At 40.3% G+C, this 18,231-nt stretch overlaps 2 protein-coding genes across 3 annotated transcripts; one reads left to right on the top strand and one right to left on the bottom strand.

Annotated features, from left to right (window-relative positions):
* Positions 1–900: 900 nt before the first annotated feature.
* On the bottom strand, positions 901–4,167 carry sec61b (SEC61 translocon subunit beta). Its single transcript, XM_074684379.1, has 4 exons — positions 4,012–4,167; positions 3,396–3,493; positions 2,335–2,439; positions 901–1,464 (listed from the first exon to the last, which is right to left on the bottom strand). The coding sequence occupies exons 1-4, from the start codon at positions 4,012–4,014 to the stop codon at positions 1,377–1,379; spliced, it is 294 nt and encodes a 97-aa protein (XP_074540480.1). The 5' UTR covers positions 4,015–4,167; the 3' UTR covers positions 901–1,376.
* An 89-nt stretch (positions 4,168–4,256) lies between these two features.
* On the top strand, positions 4,257–9,900 carry alg2 (ALG2 alpha-1,3/1,6-mannosyltransferase). Of its 2 annotated transcripts, none has more exons than XM_074684377.1 (5): positions 4,257–4,601; positions 5,166–5,337; positions 5,483–5,620; positions 5,969–6,136; positions 8,265–9,896. In XM_074684377.1, exons 2-5 carry the CDS (start codon positions 5,167–5,169, stop codon positions 9,003–9,005), a joined length of 1,218 nt encoding a protein of 405 aa, XP_074540478.1. In that variant the 5' UTR covers positions 4,257–4,601; position 5,166; the 3' UTR covers positions 9,006–9,896. The 2 variants fall into 2 exon arrangements, with proteins under 2 accessions (XP_074540478.1, XP_074540479.1); XM_074684378.1 differs by lacking the exon at positions 4,257–4,601 and adding an exon at positions 4,671–4,761 and having other exon boundaries at positions 8,265–9,900.
* The last annotated feature ends 8,331 nt before the right edge of the window (positions 9,901–18,231 follow it).

Raw genomic sequence — 18,231 nt, 5'->3', positions numbered from 1 at the left:
CGTCGTTGAGATCAGTTTGAGCATTAAAAGGAATTATTTAGTCGAGTGCCTTATAATTCATTTTGAGGCCATAGAACTGATTCTGTTTAAAAAAAGAATTGAACAAGATCTACAAGACTGTTTTGCTCCTGGTTTCTTTAAAGAGTAAGGCAGACTCAAATGTGAAGTTCCAGACAAAAAATAAAAAATAAATAATTTGTTCTACCCCCCAACTTCTGTATTTTGGCAAGCTGTTTTCACATTTCGTCTCCCTTCTGGCTGCTTCTTCTTCTAATGCTTAAGGACTCAAGCTGCTATTTCTCAAAACTTCATTTTGCCTGTCTGCAATAATTGAGAGTAGAGACGAAAAAGCTTCATTTAGATTCATGGAAACGAAGCCTGAGGCAGCTCATGTTCGAGGCTTTTGCCTCTGAACTTCTTTGAAGGTATGAACACTCAACACTTACCTTGATGCAGTCAAACTCTGAAGCGAAGCAGCAGGTTGGAATACGTTTAGACAAACCTCATCTTTTCTGCCCATGTACTTAAGACGACACAGTATGTGAAAGTTGTGTGATCTGTCTCGATACATGTCAGAAAATGACATGATAAAAAGTGTAGAATGAATGTGGAGGTGTATCTGTTGAAACCAAGTACTGCGCATAGGTGATTGAAACATATCGCTCAACATTCCTGTCCTGAAAAGCCCAAATAAGCAGAATGCTTATTTTTCACCAGTATAAAGGTTAATGTCTGGGGGATAAATGTGTATAACTTAATTATCTGACAGTCCTTGAAGAATATTCAAAGTGAAAAAACACAAACTGAGATTTTACTGTAATTTGTCTTTTTCTTATTAAACAAACAGAACCTTTCAATTTAACACCACAACAGTTACCATTTTGAAACAGAGTACAGTAACACCCTTTTTCCTTTTTTATTGTACAATTTTACAATTACATTTGTACAAATGCTGTTAACAAAAAATGCAATCCAGGCGAAGATAAGAAATGTTTACCGGGGGGCCTGAAAACAACAATGTCTTTGAATGTGGCACCTTTGTGCAACAGTGGTGTACACCAGCTGTTGCTGCTCAAAGAGAGGGCCAAGTACACACACAGACATCACCTGGAGGTGAGGTGAGCTAGCATGGCTTCCTCCTGTTCACACCATCAGGTCTTGAAAAACACGGATGAACAAAAGCGTCAAAGTAAATGCCAGCGTCACTGAAGGTGAATTCTTGTACTGAAATGGTCACATACAAAAAATCCTTCTTGTGTGTCTGTGTGTTGTAGTGATCGTAGGGGAGGAAGAGGGGGGTGGAGTTGTGTTGTCGTTTGGTCCAGGTCCAATATGTTAAGAAGCCGAGGCGCAGGGTCAGAGGTCATCAGGCAGGTTTAAGAGCGGGTGTACTTTCCCCAGATGTGCAGCATGAAGACTGAAGCGATGAAGAGTAGACTCATCACCAGCACTGGCACCGGGCCGCTGTTAGAACAAAGACACACTAGTTAACACACACACAAACTCACAAAATCCCTTCATTTTCTGTAACCCCAACCAGATCAAGAGTCTTAGTGGAGTGGCTGATTTTATTGATGAGCTGCAGGAAAACAAGGAGGGGCTCTCATCGCTAAAGGAGGGACTGGGTGGGGGGGTTGGGTTGGTGAGGACGCATCGCTAAGTAGCAGCATTGCCATGCCAACCGGCTCTTCAGCGGCCCCCTCCTCCCCCTGTCAGGAGGCTGTAATTGAGTTGACCTTTCAGAGTGGATCCTTTAATGAAGCTTTGAGGCCGGCGTCTAACGCAGGAACAAACACACACTCGATATACAGCACTGCATGGCTGGTCTGCCCTCCTTCGACTGCTTGAGAGACGCACTCAATAACCACCACAGCACCATCGATCAACTACGGCCGACTACAGCCCGGAGACAGGACGCCTTTTTAATATGAGGGGTGAGGATGTAGCAGAGTACAACTTTATGAAGTTTAAGTTTTCAGTAGTAGTTCAATCTCCTGTCACACAATTATGTGTATGTGTGTGTGTGTATGTGTGTGTGTGTTGAAAAACACATCTACTGCTTGGAGATTACTCGTTTCATCACAGAGGCACGTCTGCCTGATTTCCTGCCATTACACGCGTCTCCCATCCCAACTGATGAACATTAATGACACTGATAGAGCAAGTGTCAGAAATCCTGAGAATTAGTGCAGAATTTTAGTGGGTTAAAAACTAAAACTGTCAAAGGTTAGATTAGCTTATGTATGTGCCCTGTTGTCTCCACAATGTGTGTGTGTTTAAATGGATGAATAAATATTGTGGTTGAAAATAGCTGCTTATATATACTGCACTTACACTTTGAGGCCTGGCGAGTCTTCTGTGTAGAAGCGCCACATGCCGCCAGTGCCTGCTGATCCTGTGGTCCTGCCACCACTGCGTGTGCCGCTGCTCGTAGCTTTCCTGTGGAACATACAACTCAGGTCAAAGATAGTTAAATGCTTTTCAAGGGCTAATTTAATCTTAAACTGCCTCCCTTGCTATTACTTATTCCCTCAGATTTCATGAATCTCATCAAATAATAATTTCATCATATTTGCTTTTACACACTGCATTTAGAAAGCATCCAACAACAGCAGCTGGTGATGAAAGAGCTGAGTGAATCATCACCGCTTCACTCGTGTGATGAGATTAAATGCAAGTTAATGAGGTAATGAAGACGGTGATAGTAATGGGTAATGAGAGAGGTAACAGTGAGCCTGTGATTACACACTGATTAAGCTCACTGCACAACATCCATCTGTGCTGCTCTAATCTATGTAGGAGGGCACAAAGAAATACCCAGAGTGGCTCTGCACCATCAATCCCCTTTTTTACACCGTGATGCCAGGTGCAGGTGGGCCAAGATGTCCAAAAATAAGTGATGATTGTATCACTTTATCCATAATCTGTTTTTGGAGCTCTATTTGGCCACAGAGATGGCAAACATGAGAATGGGACAAATTGAAGTAAAAACAAACATAAGGTGAATTTGATAGCTTTCTGGGAGATAGCTGAAGCCACAAGTCATTATCAAGGGTTTTCAAATTCTTTAAAATCATTTTGTAGTTTGAAAAAAAAAATCTTGCAAGCATTTTTTTTCTATGTGTAGGCGATGTGAATCTAAAGCACTATCATCAATTTGACTTTTATTTTTTCAAGCATTAAAATCAGGGAGTTGAACAGAAGCAGAAGCAGCAGCAGCAGCAGCAAGTATTGAAGATTGTTTTAAAGTTTGTGTCCTTGAGTGACCCACTCCATCTGTTGCTGCACCCATCAATTCAAGTCTCTCTTTTGATTTGTTTCACATCTATGATAACTTTTCAAGAGCCCCAGACCACAGAGCTGAAACTAAAGTTGGGTGAAGCCTGTGTGTGTACCTCTGTCTGACTGTGGAGCCTGCTGCACGGGGAGCCACTGTCTTGCTGGGGGAACGGCTAGACGCCCCAACATTTGTTGCACTTGCTGCTGGTCCAGGCTGAGAGGGAGAAACACAATTAATATATACAATCAGAAATCACACTAACAAAAACCTCTCTCATATATGCTAATCACACAGAGGCAAGAAACTTTATAGCCCTTGAACACCGAAAAAAAATGTATAACTCACAATACCCCGAGGGAGCGATCTAACTGATAATCTAACTCATTTTAGATTCAAAACTTAGCTTTTGTGAGTGACTGATGGCAAAGGCCTTCACTGTAAGCCTTCACTGTTCATTGATTCCTACTCATTAGCTAGTGGCAACACGCTGGGACACAAACCAAATATATTGATATGCACATATTATATAAAGGTAACGCTTAAAAAAAATCTATATTGTACATTTGATGAAAAATTTAAAGTCTGAAAATCAGCCACGTCCACAAATGATGGGCTGACGTTAGCAAGTCAGCTAACAGATACTGAAACGCTGCTAGCTCTGGTCCCCAAATGAATGTAATACAGCCAACTTCAACGGTGCTCGTAGATGTAGAAAGAGTTAAGGGTCTTACCATTTTGTTATTTTTGTCCTGATGCGAGCTGAAACCCTGAGCCCCTCTTCAAGATGATGTCCACGTCAAATGAACAACACAGTCAGTGTGTGAATTGGTCAAAACTTCAGAAGAGAGCCCACAAAGCTGACGCTTGTCTAAAAAGGACACGACGGCAAAACACAAGACCAGTGCAGGCGACCATACAGATGCCTGACCAGGTGGTAGCGTTCAGTTTAAAACCTTAACCTCTAACATAAACCAAAGGATCTATTTTCTGGCTATTTGACAAAACGTAATTTTAACTCTATGCATATTGGGTATTTGATGAATTATGGTGGATAATCGTTCGTCTATATGAAGGCAAATAAGTGGCCTGCCTTGAATTTGAGCGAGACGTGTCTCACAGGAAGCGGGTCTGCTGCAGCAGTGAAACAGGCACCATTGTGGTTCTAACACGAGATGCAAATAACTAGACCGCATGGGTAGATTTGAGCCAAGATGGCGTCCCACAGTGGGAGTTTCATGACAGTTTGTGTTACCGCTATGGGAATCTAAACTGATACAGCCAGTTTTCCAAAACTTGGACACTCAGATCAAGAGATTGAAAGGTAAAAGCAACCGGATTGTATTTTCAGAGATGTTCAAAGACTGAGTCGCTTTTTCAGCTCCAAAAATGAACCGTTCTTTTGCTACATAGGCTTATATCCACTGACTTGTGTATTCTCAGCTACATTTATAGAGGACAGTTATCCAGCTTACCTATCACAGGTCTCATGTTTGTTCTTGCTACAACTTTGAGTTCTTACATTCAAAACAAGCTAGTTATTTGTCTCAGGACTAAGTTCATTGAGACAGCTGAGGTGATTTGTTATTTAGCGTCAGAGGTAACACTAACATTACACTGCCTCCTTTTTAAAGGGTTGTTAGTTTTATTGGATTGTTCGTGTATCTTTAACTTTTCATATTCTTTAGATGCTGATGATATGACACACAGTTGTCAGTTTTGATTATAATGGGCTGATAAGTTCATCTCACATTTGGACTTGGAAAATCTTTATTATTGCTTTTGCACTATATCTTTTCCACGATATAGTGACCACTATTTTTTGACCAGTGTTTTCTTGTCTGAAAATGTTGCCCTGATTTGAACCGTACCTATTCTCATTGTTCAGGATGGTTCGGGTGGTGTTCCTCCATCCAGACCTCGGCATTGGTGGAGCTGAGCGACTGGTGGTGGACGCTGCTGTGGCTCTGAAGTCTCAGGGATGCAGCGTTCAGATCTGGACAGCTCATTATGACCCGACACACTGCTTCTCTGAGACCCTGGACCCAGACCTGCCTGTGGTATGCTTACACACCTTACTTTGCCATGTTAACCCTCAATGATTAACAACAGAGACAAAGAGTATGTTATGTAAAAATTAGTTGCTTTTGTTTTGTGAGTGTGCACAAACTGAGTATTGAATCGTTTCTTTAACCCCTCTAATAGGTATGTGTGGGTGACTGGCTGCCCACCAGTGTGTTTGGCTACCTGCATGCCTTGTGTGCATACCTGAGAATGATCTTTGTGGCCTTCTATTTGGTTTTCCTCAGTGGAGAGGAGTATGATGTTGTCTTCTGTGATCAGGTGAGTTGTTAAAGTATCAGTGAATTGAATTCTTCAGCCTCCTTCGTCTGATAATGTCTGAGAATAGCTTCCATTGTTTACAGCAGGCTGTCCCTTTGTGACTTCGACTTATGATCACACCCACAAAATATACCATAATGAGGACACTCCCATCTACAAAGACACCTTTCTCTCATGGGTTCCACCTTTCATACAGTTGTACTACAGAGAAACTAATATTAAGATAAAATAATCCTCAAAGGGAACTCAAAAGCTTTTTACTGTTTTTGTATTTGGATGTTAATATTACCTACTGTATGTTAAATGTTTCTCAAGAATTTTTTTTATTTCTCTTTTAATCCACTCCAGGTATCAGTGTGCATCCCAGTGCTGCGACTGTCCCGTCGCACGAAGAAAGTTTTATTTTACTGTCACTTCCCGGACCAGCTGTTGACTCAGAGGAAGACGCTCCTTAAGAAACTGTATCGCACTCCCATCGACTGGCTGGAGGAACGCACCACTGGCATGGCTGATATGGTACATTAAGTCTGGGAGTCAATCAATCTCAGTGTTGTGACTGTCTCACTGCTGGACAAGATTATGCCCAAGTTATCATTTAAACACAGCAGAGTGACAAAGAGATATAATACCACACAAAAAAAAATAGGATTTACTTTTGAACAAGATTTGAACTTTTTTCTGAATTAAGTAGCTAGAAGATCTTCAGGCTGTGTAAATTTGAAGCTCTGTGTTATCACAATGATTTGAAAAATGCTCCAAGGAGGATTGTGAGGATTTCAGTTTGAGTTTGTATCAGAGCTAGGGGAGAAAAGTATATTCACTTTGTGGATACATTCAAATCAAATTTAGATCTAGTAGGATGTGATTCTAGGTTTAGACAGGGAAGAGGTTTTTCTGGCGGTAAAAGCAGCAACAAGCACCACAAAATGTCCTAAATTTGAGTCAATGCTTATGCACATGGCAAAATCTTAAGGATGAAAAAATCTTAGAGGTGTTACAGACAACATCCACTGGCCAGCCAAAAAAAAAAAAATCGCCATCAAAGAAAAAGGTCACACACCGCTATTTAGTCGGACTTCCTTTAGCTTTGATAATGGCACGCATTTGCTGTGGCATTGTTACAATAAGCTTCTGCAATGTCATAAGATTTATTTCCATCCAGTGTTGCATTAACTTTTCACCAAGATCTTGCTTTGATGATGGTGGAGTCTGACCGCTGTCAGTCAGCAATCAGTGAGGCTAACCAGAAAAAAGGCTTTAATTTCCCAGGGAGCATAAAGATTTGACTGTGGAGCAATAGAAGAAGGTCATGTGATCTGATGAGTCCAGATTTATTTTGTTCCAGAGTGATGGGCCATCAGGGTAAGAAGAGGGGCAGATGAAGTGATCTCCCATCATGCCTAGTGTCTATGATCTGGGGTTGCTGCAGTTGGTCAGGTCTGGGTTCAGTCTGTGCTCAAAGAATGAGGTCAGCTGACTACCTGAAGATACTGAATGACCAGGTTATTCCATCAATAGAGTTTTTCTTCCCTGACGGCACGGGTATATATATCCAAGATGACAATTCCAGGAGTCATCTGACTCAGATTGTGAAAGAGTGGTTCAGGGAGTATGAGACTTTATTTTCACACATGGATTGACCTCCACAGAGTCCAGACCTTAACCCCATTGAGAATCTTTGGGATGTGGTGGAGAAGGCTTTGCTCAGTGGTCAGACTCTACCATCATCAATGAAGATCTTGGTGGAAAATTATTGCAACACTGGATGGAAATAAATCTTGTGACATTGCAGAAGCTTATCAAAACAATACCACAGGGAATGTGTGCTGTAATCAAAGCTAAAGGTGGTCCAAAGAAATATTAGAGTGCGTGACCTTTGTCTTTGGTGGTGACTTTTTTTGGCTGGGCAGTGTATCATAACATGCAAATCCTCGAAAACCACCAAAAACTTTTATTTATTTATTTATTTATTTATTTTTACATTTAGCACAGTCTCACAACATTTAAAAGAATGAAGATGCTTCATGTTAAAAGACTCACTTTGAGTCAATAGATTTAGAGCGCGCCTTCAAAAGGTGAACCCATAGGAGAAATATGATTTTATAGCACAGAGGTTGAAGATTTTATTATATGTACTTTACGGTTTCATAAACAAAGGGTCTGTTTATTATTACTACCAGATAAATTCTGATGTCAGCTCAATCTCGTGAGCCTTCAGACAAATTAGACAGCAGCCACACTCTTATAAAATACCACAGTATCAAAACAAACTGGGTTAATTTGTTCAGAGCTTGAAGAGTTAAACTCACAAGTTAGGGTAGATTTAGTGTCTCTCGCTGACTGAGTTCAGCTGTATGTAGCTAATAAAAACTTGAGTATGAAAATGTTAATCCAAATATAAGGTATGCTATTAAAGCAGCTTAAAAAAATCCAAGCAATAATTTAATTTGTGATACAGCCACATCTCCTCAGGCAGGAAGTGTTAAAGGCTCAGAGCCCTGATAGAAAGGAAATGACATTTCAGTGTTAGACCAGACTTGAGGATAGTCAAAGACTGCGGGCTGTTATCTGGCTCATGAGGAATTAAAACACCTGTGATATATGTGAGATCCTTATGAATTTATCTTTCTGTGCTTCCTCTCAGATTCTGGTAAACAGTCAGTTCACTGCAGGCATCTTCAGGGAGACCTTTCAAGGTCTGAGAGAAGTCCACACCGATGTCCTCTACCCCTCCCTCAACACTTCAACCTTCGACCAGCCATCGTCTGAGGCGCAGAGCCTGGAGGGGCTGCTCCCTGAGGGGTCCTCCTGCCTGTTTCTTTCTCTCAACCGATATGAGAGGAAGAAGAATCTGGGGCTGGCTCTGGAGGCTCTCGCTGTCTTGAGGAGCAGCCTCCCTCTGGACCAGAGAGCAGGTATTCACCTGGTGGTGGCAGGGGGCTACGATGACCGAGTTACTGAGAATGTTCAACATTACACCGAGCTGAAGGAGCTCGCAGCACAGCTCCGCTTGGAGGGCTGTGTCACTTTCCTGCGCTCTCCCTCTGACTCACTGAAGGTGGCGCTGCTGCGGGGCAGTGCAGCCGTGCTGTACACCCCGAGCAGAGAGCATTTTGGGATAGTTCCAGTTGAGGCCATGTACTGCTGCTGCCCTGTTATCGCTGTGAACTCCGGGGGTCCCCTGGAGAGCGTGGCTGATGGGGAGACGGGCTTTCTGTGCGAGCCCACAGCGGAGGCCTTCTCTGAGGCCATGGGGAGGCTGGTGAGGGAGCAGCAGCTCCGCAGGGACATGGGACAAGCTGGGAGGAGGAGGGTGCAAGATAAATTCTCTCTGCAGGCTTTCTCAGAGCAGCTGTACGGCTACATTTTGAGGCTGAGCCAGTGATGGAGAAGCTGGAAGAGAGGCCTGAGACAGACAGTTCTGCGTTGGAAAAGTTATCCTCTTCTGAACTGTGAATTTCCGATGGATGACCATGGACAGTGGACTTGAGTACGGTCTAACAGGAAGAGTGTGTGTGTGTGTGTGTTTGTGTGAGAGAGTAGGAAGGCAGCAGGAGGGTATTATGAGGACTTAGAGGACAATCAATCAGCATTCCCCTGGAGGGGTTGCTGAGAGGGACAAAATAGGAAGGATTCTCTGTACCAATTAAGAAAGAGTAACGAGTTTACCCACCCTATCTTTGGAAAAATACCTCCCCTGCAAGTGTGTCCATGTTGTTAATATTTTATGTGCAGCAGCGCAGCCACAAAGAGCTCAACAAATGAGCGTACCAGCAGAATTGATTGTTAGAGTGAGATGTTTTGCACTGTTTGTTTTTTTTAGTCTTTGTGTGCGTGTTTGGAGGGAGAGAAAGAAGAGGAATGTAGTTACTGCTGTGTCCCATCACTGCAAAGTCCTGGATCAATAAACGGGATGCTTTCCACCACTTCCTGTCCACACCGAGCTTTGTTCCCCCTCCTCGCATTCAGAAGAAGCTGGCCTGTCAGTGACTCCTGCTGCAGCGTGGAGGTTATTAGCAGATGATAGAGCATGTTTGGCTTTATTAGAGGTCTGGCTGATGGCCAGCGTGTCTTTGTCTGGGTCATTATCAAGCAGGAGAACAGCAGAAGGTCATTGTGTCTGCGAGCTGGTCTCCTCAGGTCCTCTACTGTATAGAAATGCTCATATTGACATTCTGGGAGTCTTAATAAACAAGAGGACACATAGTTTTCTGACTCTTATGGGCTTTTCTTTGTGGGTAAGTTATTTTGGCCTTTAACAAAACAAGCTAAGGATCCTGTGGGTGAGAATGCAGACAGAAACATTATTATAGCACCACAAGGATTCACAGACATTCATAAACATTGTAGTGGCTGGAAGTTTTATTTTTTATCCACAAAGTCAGGGCTGCAGATGGACTTTTGAGGGAAGGGGGTAAGTTTCAGTCTCTTTTTGAAGTGACTCCTCATCACATCCTGTGGAGTAGATCCAGGTTGTGCTTGTCGATGTTGGCCCTCATGACTTTGATGGCACTTTGATCTTTGTGATACACAGAGCACATATTTTCATCCTCACCTTTTAAGGTCACCTTTTTCACCTCAGTAATAGTTATTGTAAGACACTGTGGTCGACTTTTTGTGAGGCGATTCCACCTTTCACATATTTCAGTGAAAGGATGAACCAAATAGATCAAACTTCGCTCAGATAAAAAAAACACTTTGTATTTATTAAAAAAAAATCTTTTGGGGTTTTGGTTTTCTATCCACTACTTCAAAGTGGTTGATAGAGCTTTTTTCAACATCTCCTTAGGAGAGAGTAATGTTCATGGATGCACAAGCTCAACTTAGTCTTCAAACTTTGGTGTAAATACACAATCTGAATATACACAAAAGGTAGAGCAGCAGAATTAATTAGAAGTTATTTCCCCCTGGATTTCCACACTGAATCTTAATGTGAAAAAAAATTCAAATCTGTGAAACTTAATTGACCTAAAATAAAACCAAATACTTTGATGGGTTTTGGTATACAGTTTAGCTAATGATACATCAGACCTGGCTATGGCAGCATTTATGGAGATTTTAAAACAACTGGATTCAATATGGAATAAAAATCTACATCTTTCCAAACACTCAAAAACTGTCGATTAAAGCTGACATTGTCCTCACCTTTGTACCCAAACAGACACCTGGAAAATGAACTGCTTGTAAAGCAAACTGCATTAAAATTTAAGACTAAAAGCGGTTCTAGTTTCCTGAAAGGTGCACTGTATTTGTACGATAAGATCAACAAAAGGAGAGTTTTACAACCTGTCCACCTGCATAGGATGAGACAATTTTAAAAGCTGAAATGTTAAAAAAGTGAACTTTATTGTCCCTATAGGCCCAATTAGTGCAGGTGACCGAACAAGTTTAATACCTTAATTGAACTTGCAAAAGATTGCACTTCTGTTTGCTTTCTCTGTGTCCTTGTTATGGGTGACTTTGTCATAGCTTGCATCTTTCATAAAACTCACAAATAAGAAATTCTTCCTCATCTGGATATGAAAATGTTTCCCTAGGAAAAGGTTGAATTTTGAGTGGAGAATTCGGAATACTCCATCAATTAGGGCTGGGCGATTATGGTAAAAATAAGAATCCCAATTATTTTAAGTGATATTGAAATCACAATTATTCATTTACTCAAAAACTTCAGTACTGATTTAAACACACCTTTAAAGAACCAGCAAGTGGCACACACAGTATTATTGATACACATAAGTCACACACACTCGCTGTGGCTGGACATGGAACACAGAAGAGCTATGAAGCACAGGAACTTGCATACATCTACACTGTGTGGCATATTATTTGTTTTTCTTTGATTATATTGTTTTTATGATTGTCAGATGGCAAAATTGAAATCATGATTAAAATCCGATTAATTGTCCAGCACTACTATCAATATTCACAGCTTATAAGTTACCTAGCCACACACATTGCCACTGAGCTCCGTCAACTTCCAGTGTTTGAATCATGTTTTTTTATTGTCTACAGACGGGACTGTTCATGGCCCACAGGCATTACTTAGCGTTTTTCTTTTTCAGAGAAACCATCGTCACAGTGGTTACAACTGTGGGGCATAACAAAATACATGATGCTCCCCCAAATAAATAAAGGTGATTTAAGTGTTCACAGTGTTCAACTGTTAACTTAGTGTTTGGAACAAAAAGGGAAAAATGCTTCAGGACACATTTAAAGATGGTTTATAAATGTGAAATACTGCTGGGAGACTAAAGAAGCAGCAGTGTGTGTGTGTATATGTGTGTATTAAGGGCTGATGATTAGGAGGGTGTTACTACTATGATTTAGGGCCCCCGCTAGGCCAGGTGATAAAAGGCCCCATGGAGCCTGTGAGGGAGGAACAAACACACTGCAGTAAACACTCATCAGGCTCCGTTCACAGTAAATGTGTCCCACTTTATTGCCCGTAGTTTCCGATCTCCGTCACTCTGCACAGAAACTGTCTTTAACTCAAAGTTGTAGAAAATGCCCCCTTCCTCCCTTCCAGCCCCCCCACCCCTCTGTCATTGCCCTGTGGTAGGGTGGATATTGAGATCACGGTGTGTCTGAGTGGCACTGATAACCGGTACCCAGGTGCCACTGGCACATGGTGTTTAATTAATTAATGAGACCGCGGGGTTGGTTTTCTAATTCCACCTAGCCAGCACCGGGCTGTGGGGGAGATAGCCGCAAAATGTTTAGGTGTGTGTTTTCAGGCAAAGAACTGAGAGATGTATGTGAGCGAGTGTGTGTGTGTGTGTGTGTGTGTGTGTGTGTGTGTGTGTGTGTGTGTGTGTGTGTGTGTGTGTGTGTGTGTGTGTGTGTGTGTGTGTGTGTGTGTGTGTGTGTGTGTGTGTGTGTGTGTGTGATGAGTGTAGATCTATTTTGTTGGCAGTTTTGGAGCTGGTTTCCTTATTAGTTGAATATTAAGTATGTATGGAATATTTTTACCCTGACTTTTAATCTTGCCCAATGATTGGGAGTTAATCATGGGCTAAATGAAGATGATGATGGAGGAAACACAGTTAGTGCTAATGCATCAATCTGAGCTCTTCCTCCAGCACTCTAACCAGGTCATGGACTCATTGCCCTGAAACAGAGAAATGTACCTGACATTTAAACATATTGCAGGTCGTGGATGTTGTTGTTTAGAGCAGGGGGTGGTGTTTATTTACTGTAATGAAATGGATGGTGTAAGGTATTATTTTTTATAGGTCATCAAAACAGTGTGATTCCTCTCAGATTATTACAGAGGCTCTATTGATTTATAAAATAAACATTACGAACAGAATGAAAAAAATATTTTTATCAGAAATTATGGTCACCTTTGCATTATTTTAAGGGCTCAAGTGACCCTGGTTTAAAAAAAAACCTGAAGACAAAATAAATAAACGAAACAGCAAAGTATATATAATTAAAACTGAACAAACAATGGTTTCTATTTGTCTTCATAGCATGTGAGTTTAGAAAAGAAACAGTTATCATTGTAGGCTTTGAATCTTGAATCATTTTTTTTCTCTTGCACAAAACACATTTCATGTGGGGCTTAAGTCTTAACAAGTAAATTTGCACAAAATTTACAATCCTTTTAGTTTACATTATTTTCAACACTTCTAATAAACTCAGCATTAAAGCTGATTTTCAAGTTTTACAGATTTGCTGCCACTTTGAAGAGCATTTACATTCCTTTCTTCTTGATACGTCAGAAAGTCTCAGTGTCAGTGAAGCTCAGTTGGTGGAGCAGGCGCCCCATGCACTGAGGCTAGAGTCATCGTCATACTGAACGTTAAATAAATTCTTGGTCGCGATAATGTTTATGCATGTCATCCTCTGCTCTCTCCTCACATATTCTGTTTCTCTCATTTGGTCATAGTTATTAAATAAAGGCAAAAAGCCCCAAATGATTGAAAAAAGTGGCCAAAATAAAACTGCTGTTCACCTGCCGCAATGAATACGACAGCTTAGTGTACAGCACTCGTGTTTATAGTATTGTCTTAATGATAAGAGTTTTCTCTGAGTTGCACCAGAATACATGATGCACAGTAATAAAGCAGATTATGTTCATCATAATAATGTGAGGCACTTAATGTTATTAACAGGAAAAAAAGAGGTGTGGTTCCAGTTTTTATGAACATGGTTAAAACAAATACAAGTTATCAATCAATCAAACTTTAGTTATAAAGCACTTTTCATGCACAGTGGTGGCAACACAAAGTGCTTAACAAATCAAAACAAAACAAGGGAAACAACAACACATCAGTGTACAACCCTCCACCTTTAACCCACCACCAATCTTTAGTGCATTAGGTGAACACAGCTGATTAAAATCCCTGCAGATGACCTGAGGAACTGTGGAAACACTATCTGGAGACCTTCATGAGGAAACACTGAAAGTAAAGTAAAATGTTAAACTTACAGTAAGAAAAGAAAACAACCAGGCTAAAAGAAACAAATAAGTTAATAAAATATTAAAAAATTAAAGCAGTAAAAAAGAAGTGATGTAGAACTAAAACTTTAGAGAGATATAACAGATACAAGATACAACATTAAAAGCTAAAAGTAACAGTGCAGTAAATAAAAAGACAAATAATTAGGTTTAGACACATACAAAAGGTAAATATATATTGAACTAAATGAAGGATTATACACCTTTAAAAGACGAAGATCCAAACATAATCAGATAAATAGATAAATAAGTAAAAGTAAAAGTAAAACTCAGTTAAAGGCCAGACTAAAAAGGTAAGTTTTAAGTTAGTAAGTGTATCTTAAAGCTCCTGAGAAGAACTTGGGGTCTGTGTTGATTTGGCACCTCTTATCCTTTTGCTGATCATTCTGTATATGTGTCGGTGGTGTTTCCTTATTTTAAGTATGAACTCTTTAAGTATTTTGACTCTATCAGTCGTTTATATTTGTGGTGGAGATTGTAAAGAAGATTGTTACTTTAGTATGTTTATCTGACACCTTTCCTCTGGCTTTGATTCCAGGTATTAAAAATAACAATACCAAAATCAACAGACTTACTGCTAATGAATTAGTTGATTTTTGTTGGTTATAAAGAGGTATTCCCATTGACCCCAGATTGATTTTATTACCAGTTAAAAAGTCATTATAAGTTTTAAGTTTATCATTCACAAACAGATACAAAAAGACTGAATTCCTGAATGTTTGTGTAGCTACAAAGTAAAACAACTTGAACTCCATGGTCATGTTTTCCTCCTCGGGCTGGAGGAGGATTATTACTGTTGGATAAATGTAGAGCAGAGACAGAGCCATCCTGGTCGTGAATGATAGAATCTGCTTAACCAGTGAAAAAAATGCACATTTGTATTCACAGCTCATCTTTAAGAGCTGTTTTACATGGTACATGCTAGCAAATTATGTATTTCACTCTTTACTGCTTCCATAAACTACTCAAATATATTAGCTTACACCTCATAAATGTTACTGCTGCACAACTCTTATAGTCACACAGGCAAACAGTCCCAGCAGCTGATCTAACAGAGGAAAGGAATGATTTACTTAAGCTTCATAAACTCTTTTCTCTGTGGGAGATCATAATAAAACTTCTTTAATCTCTGATAGTGGAATATTATAGATAGCCTCTATAAAAATAACTTTATGGCTTAAGAAAAAGAAGCATTACGACTTGTTCCACGCTGTGTGTTGGGTATATTTAAACCTCAGAGCTTCGAGATAAACGCATCCATAGATTTCAAACATAGGACGTCATCTAATTCACAGTGGGGTAGCTCATAAAAAAGAGTGGAGTCTCTTCTAAAATGCAGAGTTGTAACAGAATTTTTACTATCAGTGATGGGGGGCTGTCGGACCAGAAACAAAAAGAGAGAAAAGTAAACAGAAGATGAAGATTACTCACTGTTCTGATTTGAAATAATGTAACTTGAGATGATGAGACTAAATGATTATAGCCTCCCATAAAGTACTGTTATTCTCAACATATTTAAGAGGTTTTGTTTTCTTAAATTAAAATCAAAACCATACAGAAAAGATTTTATTTTCTGATTCTTACTTCAGAAACTCATTCATCATAAAAAATATTTGGAGTCCTGATTAAAAAGATTTCAGAGCACCTCATAGGTTCACAATAACATCACCCTGTCCATGGATGCTGGGAATCCCACGGTGCTGGGGCTGCTCGACCTCACAGCAGCTTTTGATACTGTTGACCATGCAGTCTTTGTATCTTGCCTAGAGCAGCATGTTGGCATCCGTGGGATTACCTGACGAACAGAAGCTTCTCGGTGATGATTGGTGACCTCTGCCCATCCGATGTACTACTTCCCTGTGGGGTGCCACAGGGATCTATTCTTGGCCCTGTTCTCTTTTCCCTATATTTGCTTCAGTTGGGGTCAGTTATTGGAAAGCACAATGTGTCGTTTCACCTCTATGCGGACGATCTACAGTTATATTTGCCTCTGAACTCAAAGGAAGGCTCTGCACTCGACAAATTGCAGAGCTGCATTAGCGACATCAAGCAGTGGCTGGCATGTAACTTCCTGCACCTGAACGACAGCAAAACTGAATGTGTCCTGTTTAGCCCGTCTCTGCCAGATGCAGCCGTGATGAATCTCGGCTCTCTGTCTCCGCTTTTTAAATCGCAGGTAAAAAACCTGGGGGTAACTTTTGACTGCCACCTAAAGTTTGATAAACAGATAACCTCTGTGGTGAGAACGAGCTTTATTCAGCTGCGTCTCTTGGCTAAAGTAAAGCCCTTCCTCAGTTGGCAGGATCTTGAAAAGGCCATTCATGCTTTTATTAGTTCCCGGCTAGACTATTGTAATGCCCTTTATGTCGACCTCAGCCAGTCTTCCCTCTCTCGCCATCAGCTCATCCAGAATGCTGCGGCCAGATTTCTAACTGGAACGCCTAGTTGTCTCTCCACTGGCTTCCAGTTAGTTTTAGAATTGATTTTAAACTTATGTTGTTTGCTTTTAATGCCATTCACGGCCTGGCTCCTCTCTACTTGTCAGAGATTTTAACTTTGCGCAGCCATACGAGGGCCCTGCGTTCTTCTGGCCAGTTCCTCTTAGACATTCAAAAGTCCAGATATAAAAAGTGGGGGGACCGTTCTTTCTCTATCGCTGCACCTTCATTATGGAACAGGTTGCCCCCAGACATCCGCACCACCACAGACTTTGGTCTTTTTAGATCTAAACTCAAAACTCACTTTTTTAGAATGGCTTTTAACCCTGACTAAGGCTTTTAGGTATCGTGCTCTTATTAGTTTTTGACTTGTTTTATCTCTTCCATATGGCTTTTATGCACCCTTATGCACACCTTCCCTTGCATTTTTATGTATCTTTCCCTTTTTTTTTATGTATCGTTCCTACTAAATTGTCTTATGTTGCTTTTATCTATAGTGCTCTTATTAATCATAAGACACGACTGTAAAGCACTTTGGGGGCCTTTTGGGTTCTGTAAAGGGCTCTATAAATAAACACTGATTGATTGATTGATTGATTGATTGATTGATTGATTGATTGATTGATTGATTGATAGTTTTCAAGAAAGATGTTAGGACAAATATCTGTCATAATTCTTTAGGGACTTCAAGACGTTGAAAGAAAGACAATACATGACTGTGGACCTTTAAACGACCACTAGACAATGGCTAAAGTGAGCATTAAGCTACCTCTTAGCTAAATGAAATGTTAGCGAGAAACTGTGATGAACAATTGCTTTTGTCTGAAAGACGCCAGATAAGTAATGTTTTAATTGAAATATGGCTGGTTGTAAATCTTTGAGAAGCAGTAATAGGGGGAAAAAAACACAGCTTTGCCAAATAACTCTGAAAATTGCGCTTCAGTACCTCAGCATGAACTCAGAGGAAAATGCTGCACAGCTAGCTAACAACACATTGTAAGATAATTTATGCTATTTAAAAATATGAAAACAAACATTACCTGAAATTATGTAAACATCTTGAAAATATGCAATTACAGAACAAATGATGGTTTTTATGATTTGTGTTTGCTGAATAACAATTTTGGTAACTGGAAATGAAGTTTGGGAAACAGGAACAGTAAGTAGAGATACACAATATGTGTTGAGGCGATAGGTTGTTGGCCAGATATTGAAGATATTTCTTGTAATTCATCATTTGATAATACAGTTTTATGAAATGAAAATTGGCTGGTAAAAGTCTCCTTTATTTAAAGAACTAGCCCACAAGTTATCCCGCTGTAGGTGGTAGGATGTAATCTGTCAGTACACGTGGGGAGAAGGAACAAACACAGCTGCAGCAAGCTAGCAAAAGAGTAAAACTGGCAACAACTGGAGGATAACTTTAGTGTTTCAAATAAAATTCAAAAAAAATTGAAACTTGGAAATATGATTTACGAGTAATCCAAGGAGAACAACAACAACAACAAAAAATCCGTTTTAGCTTCCTGCCATCAAAACTAAGATGCATTAAAGAAGTATGTAGAAGTGGTAGCTGTAGCTAGCATTAGCACCAAAATCAAGTAAGTGCTGTTGTTCTCCTTACCAGTGGCGGCTGCTCATCAGTCAAGGAGGGGAAGCTCATTTTTTTCTGGCCTGCATCATAACTTTTTTTATTTATTTAAATGTAA

The sequence above is a fragment of the Halichoeres trimaculatus genome, unplaced genomic scaffold, assembly GCF_033239565.1.
Source record: "Halichoeres trimaculatus isolate MK-OKI-2021-1 unplaced genomic scaffold, fHalTri1.1 fHalTri1_scaffold_12, whole genome shotgun sequence".
Lineage (NCBI taxonomy): Eukaryota > Metazoa > Chordata > Actinopteri > Labriformes > Labridae > Halichoeres > Halichoeres trimaculatus.
Note: the sequence above shows the minus strand (reverse complement) of the source record. Positions and strands in the feature narration are given on the sequence as shown.

Coding starts and splice junctions, on each gene's coding strand:
- alg2 (XM_074684378.1), top strand. CDS start 5,167: ATGGTTCGGGTGGTGTTCCTCCATCCAGACCTCGGCATTGGTGGAGCT. Junction 5,621..5,968: donor ATGTTGTCTTCTGTGATCAG/GTGAGTTGTTAA, acceptor AATCCACTCCAG/GTATCAGTGTGCATCCCAGT. Junction 6,137..8,264: donor CCACTGGCATGGCTGATATG/GTACATTAAGTC, acceptor GCTTCCTCTCAG/ATTCTGGTAAACAGTCAGTT.
- sec61b (XM_074684379.1), bottom strand. Junction 2,440..3,395: donor GGCTCCACAGTCAGACAGAG/GTACACACACAG, acceptor TATGTTCCACAG/GAAAGCTACGAGCAGCGGCA. Junction 1,465..2,334: donor GACTCGCCAGGCCTCAAAGT/GTAAGTGCAGTA, acceptor TTGTTCTAACAG/CGGCCCGGTGCCAGTGCTGG.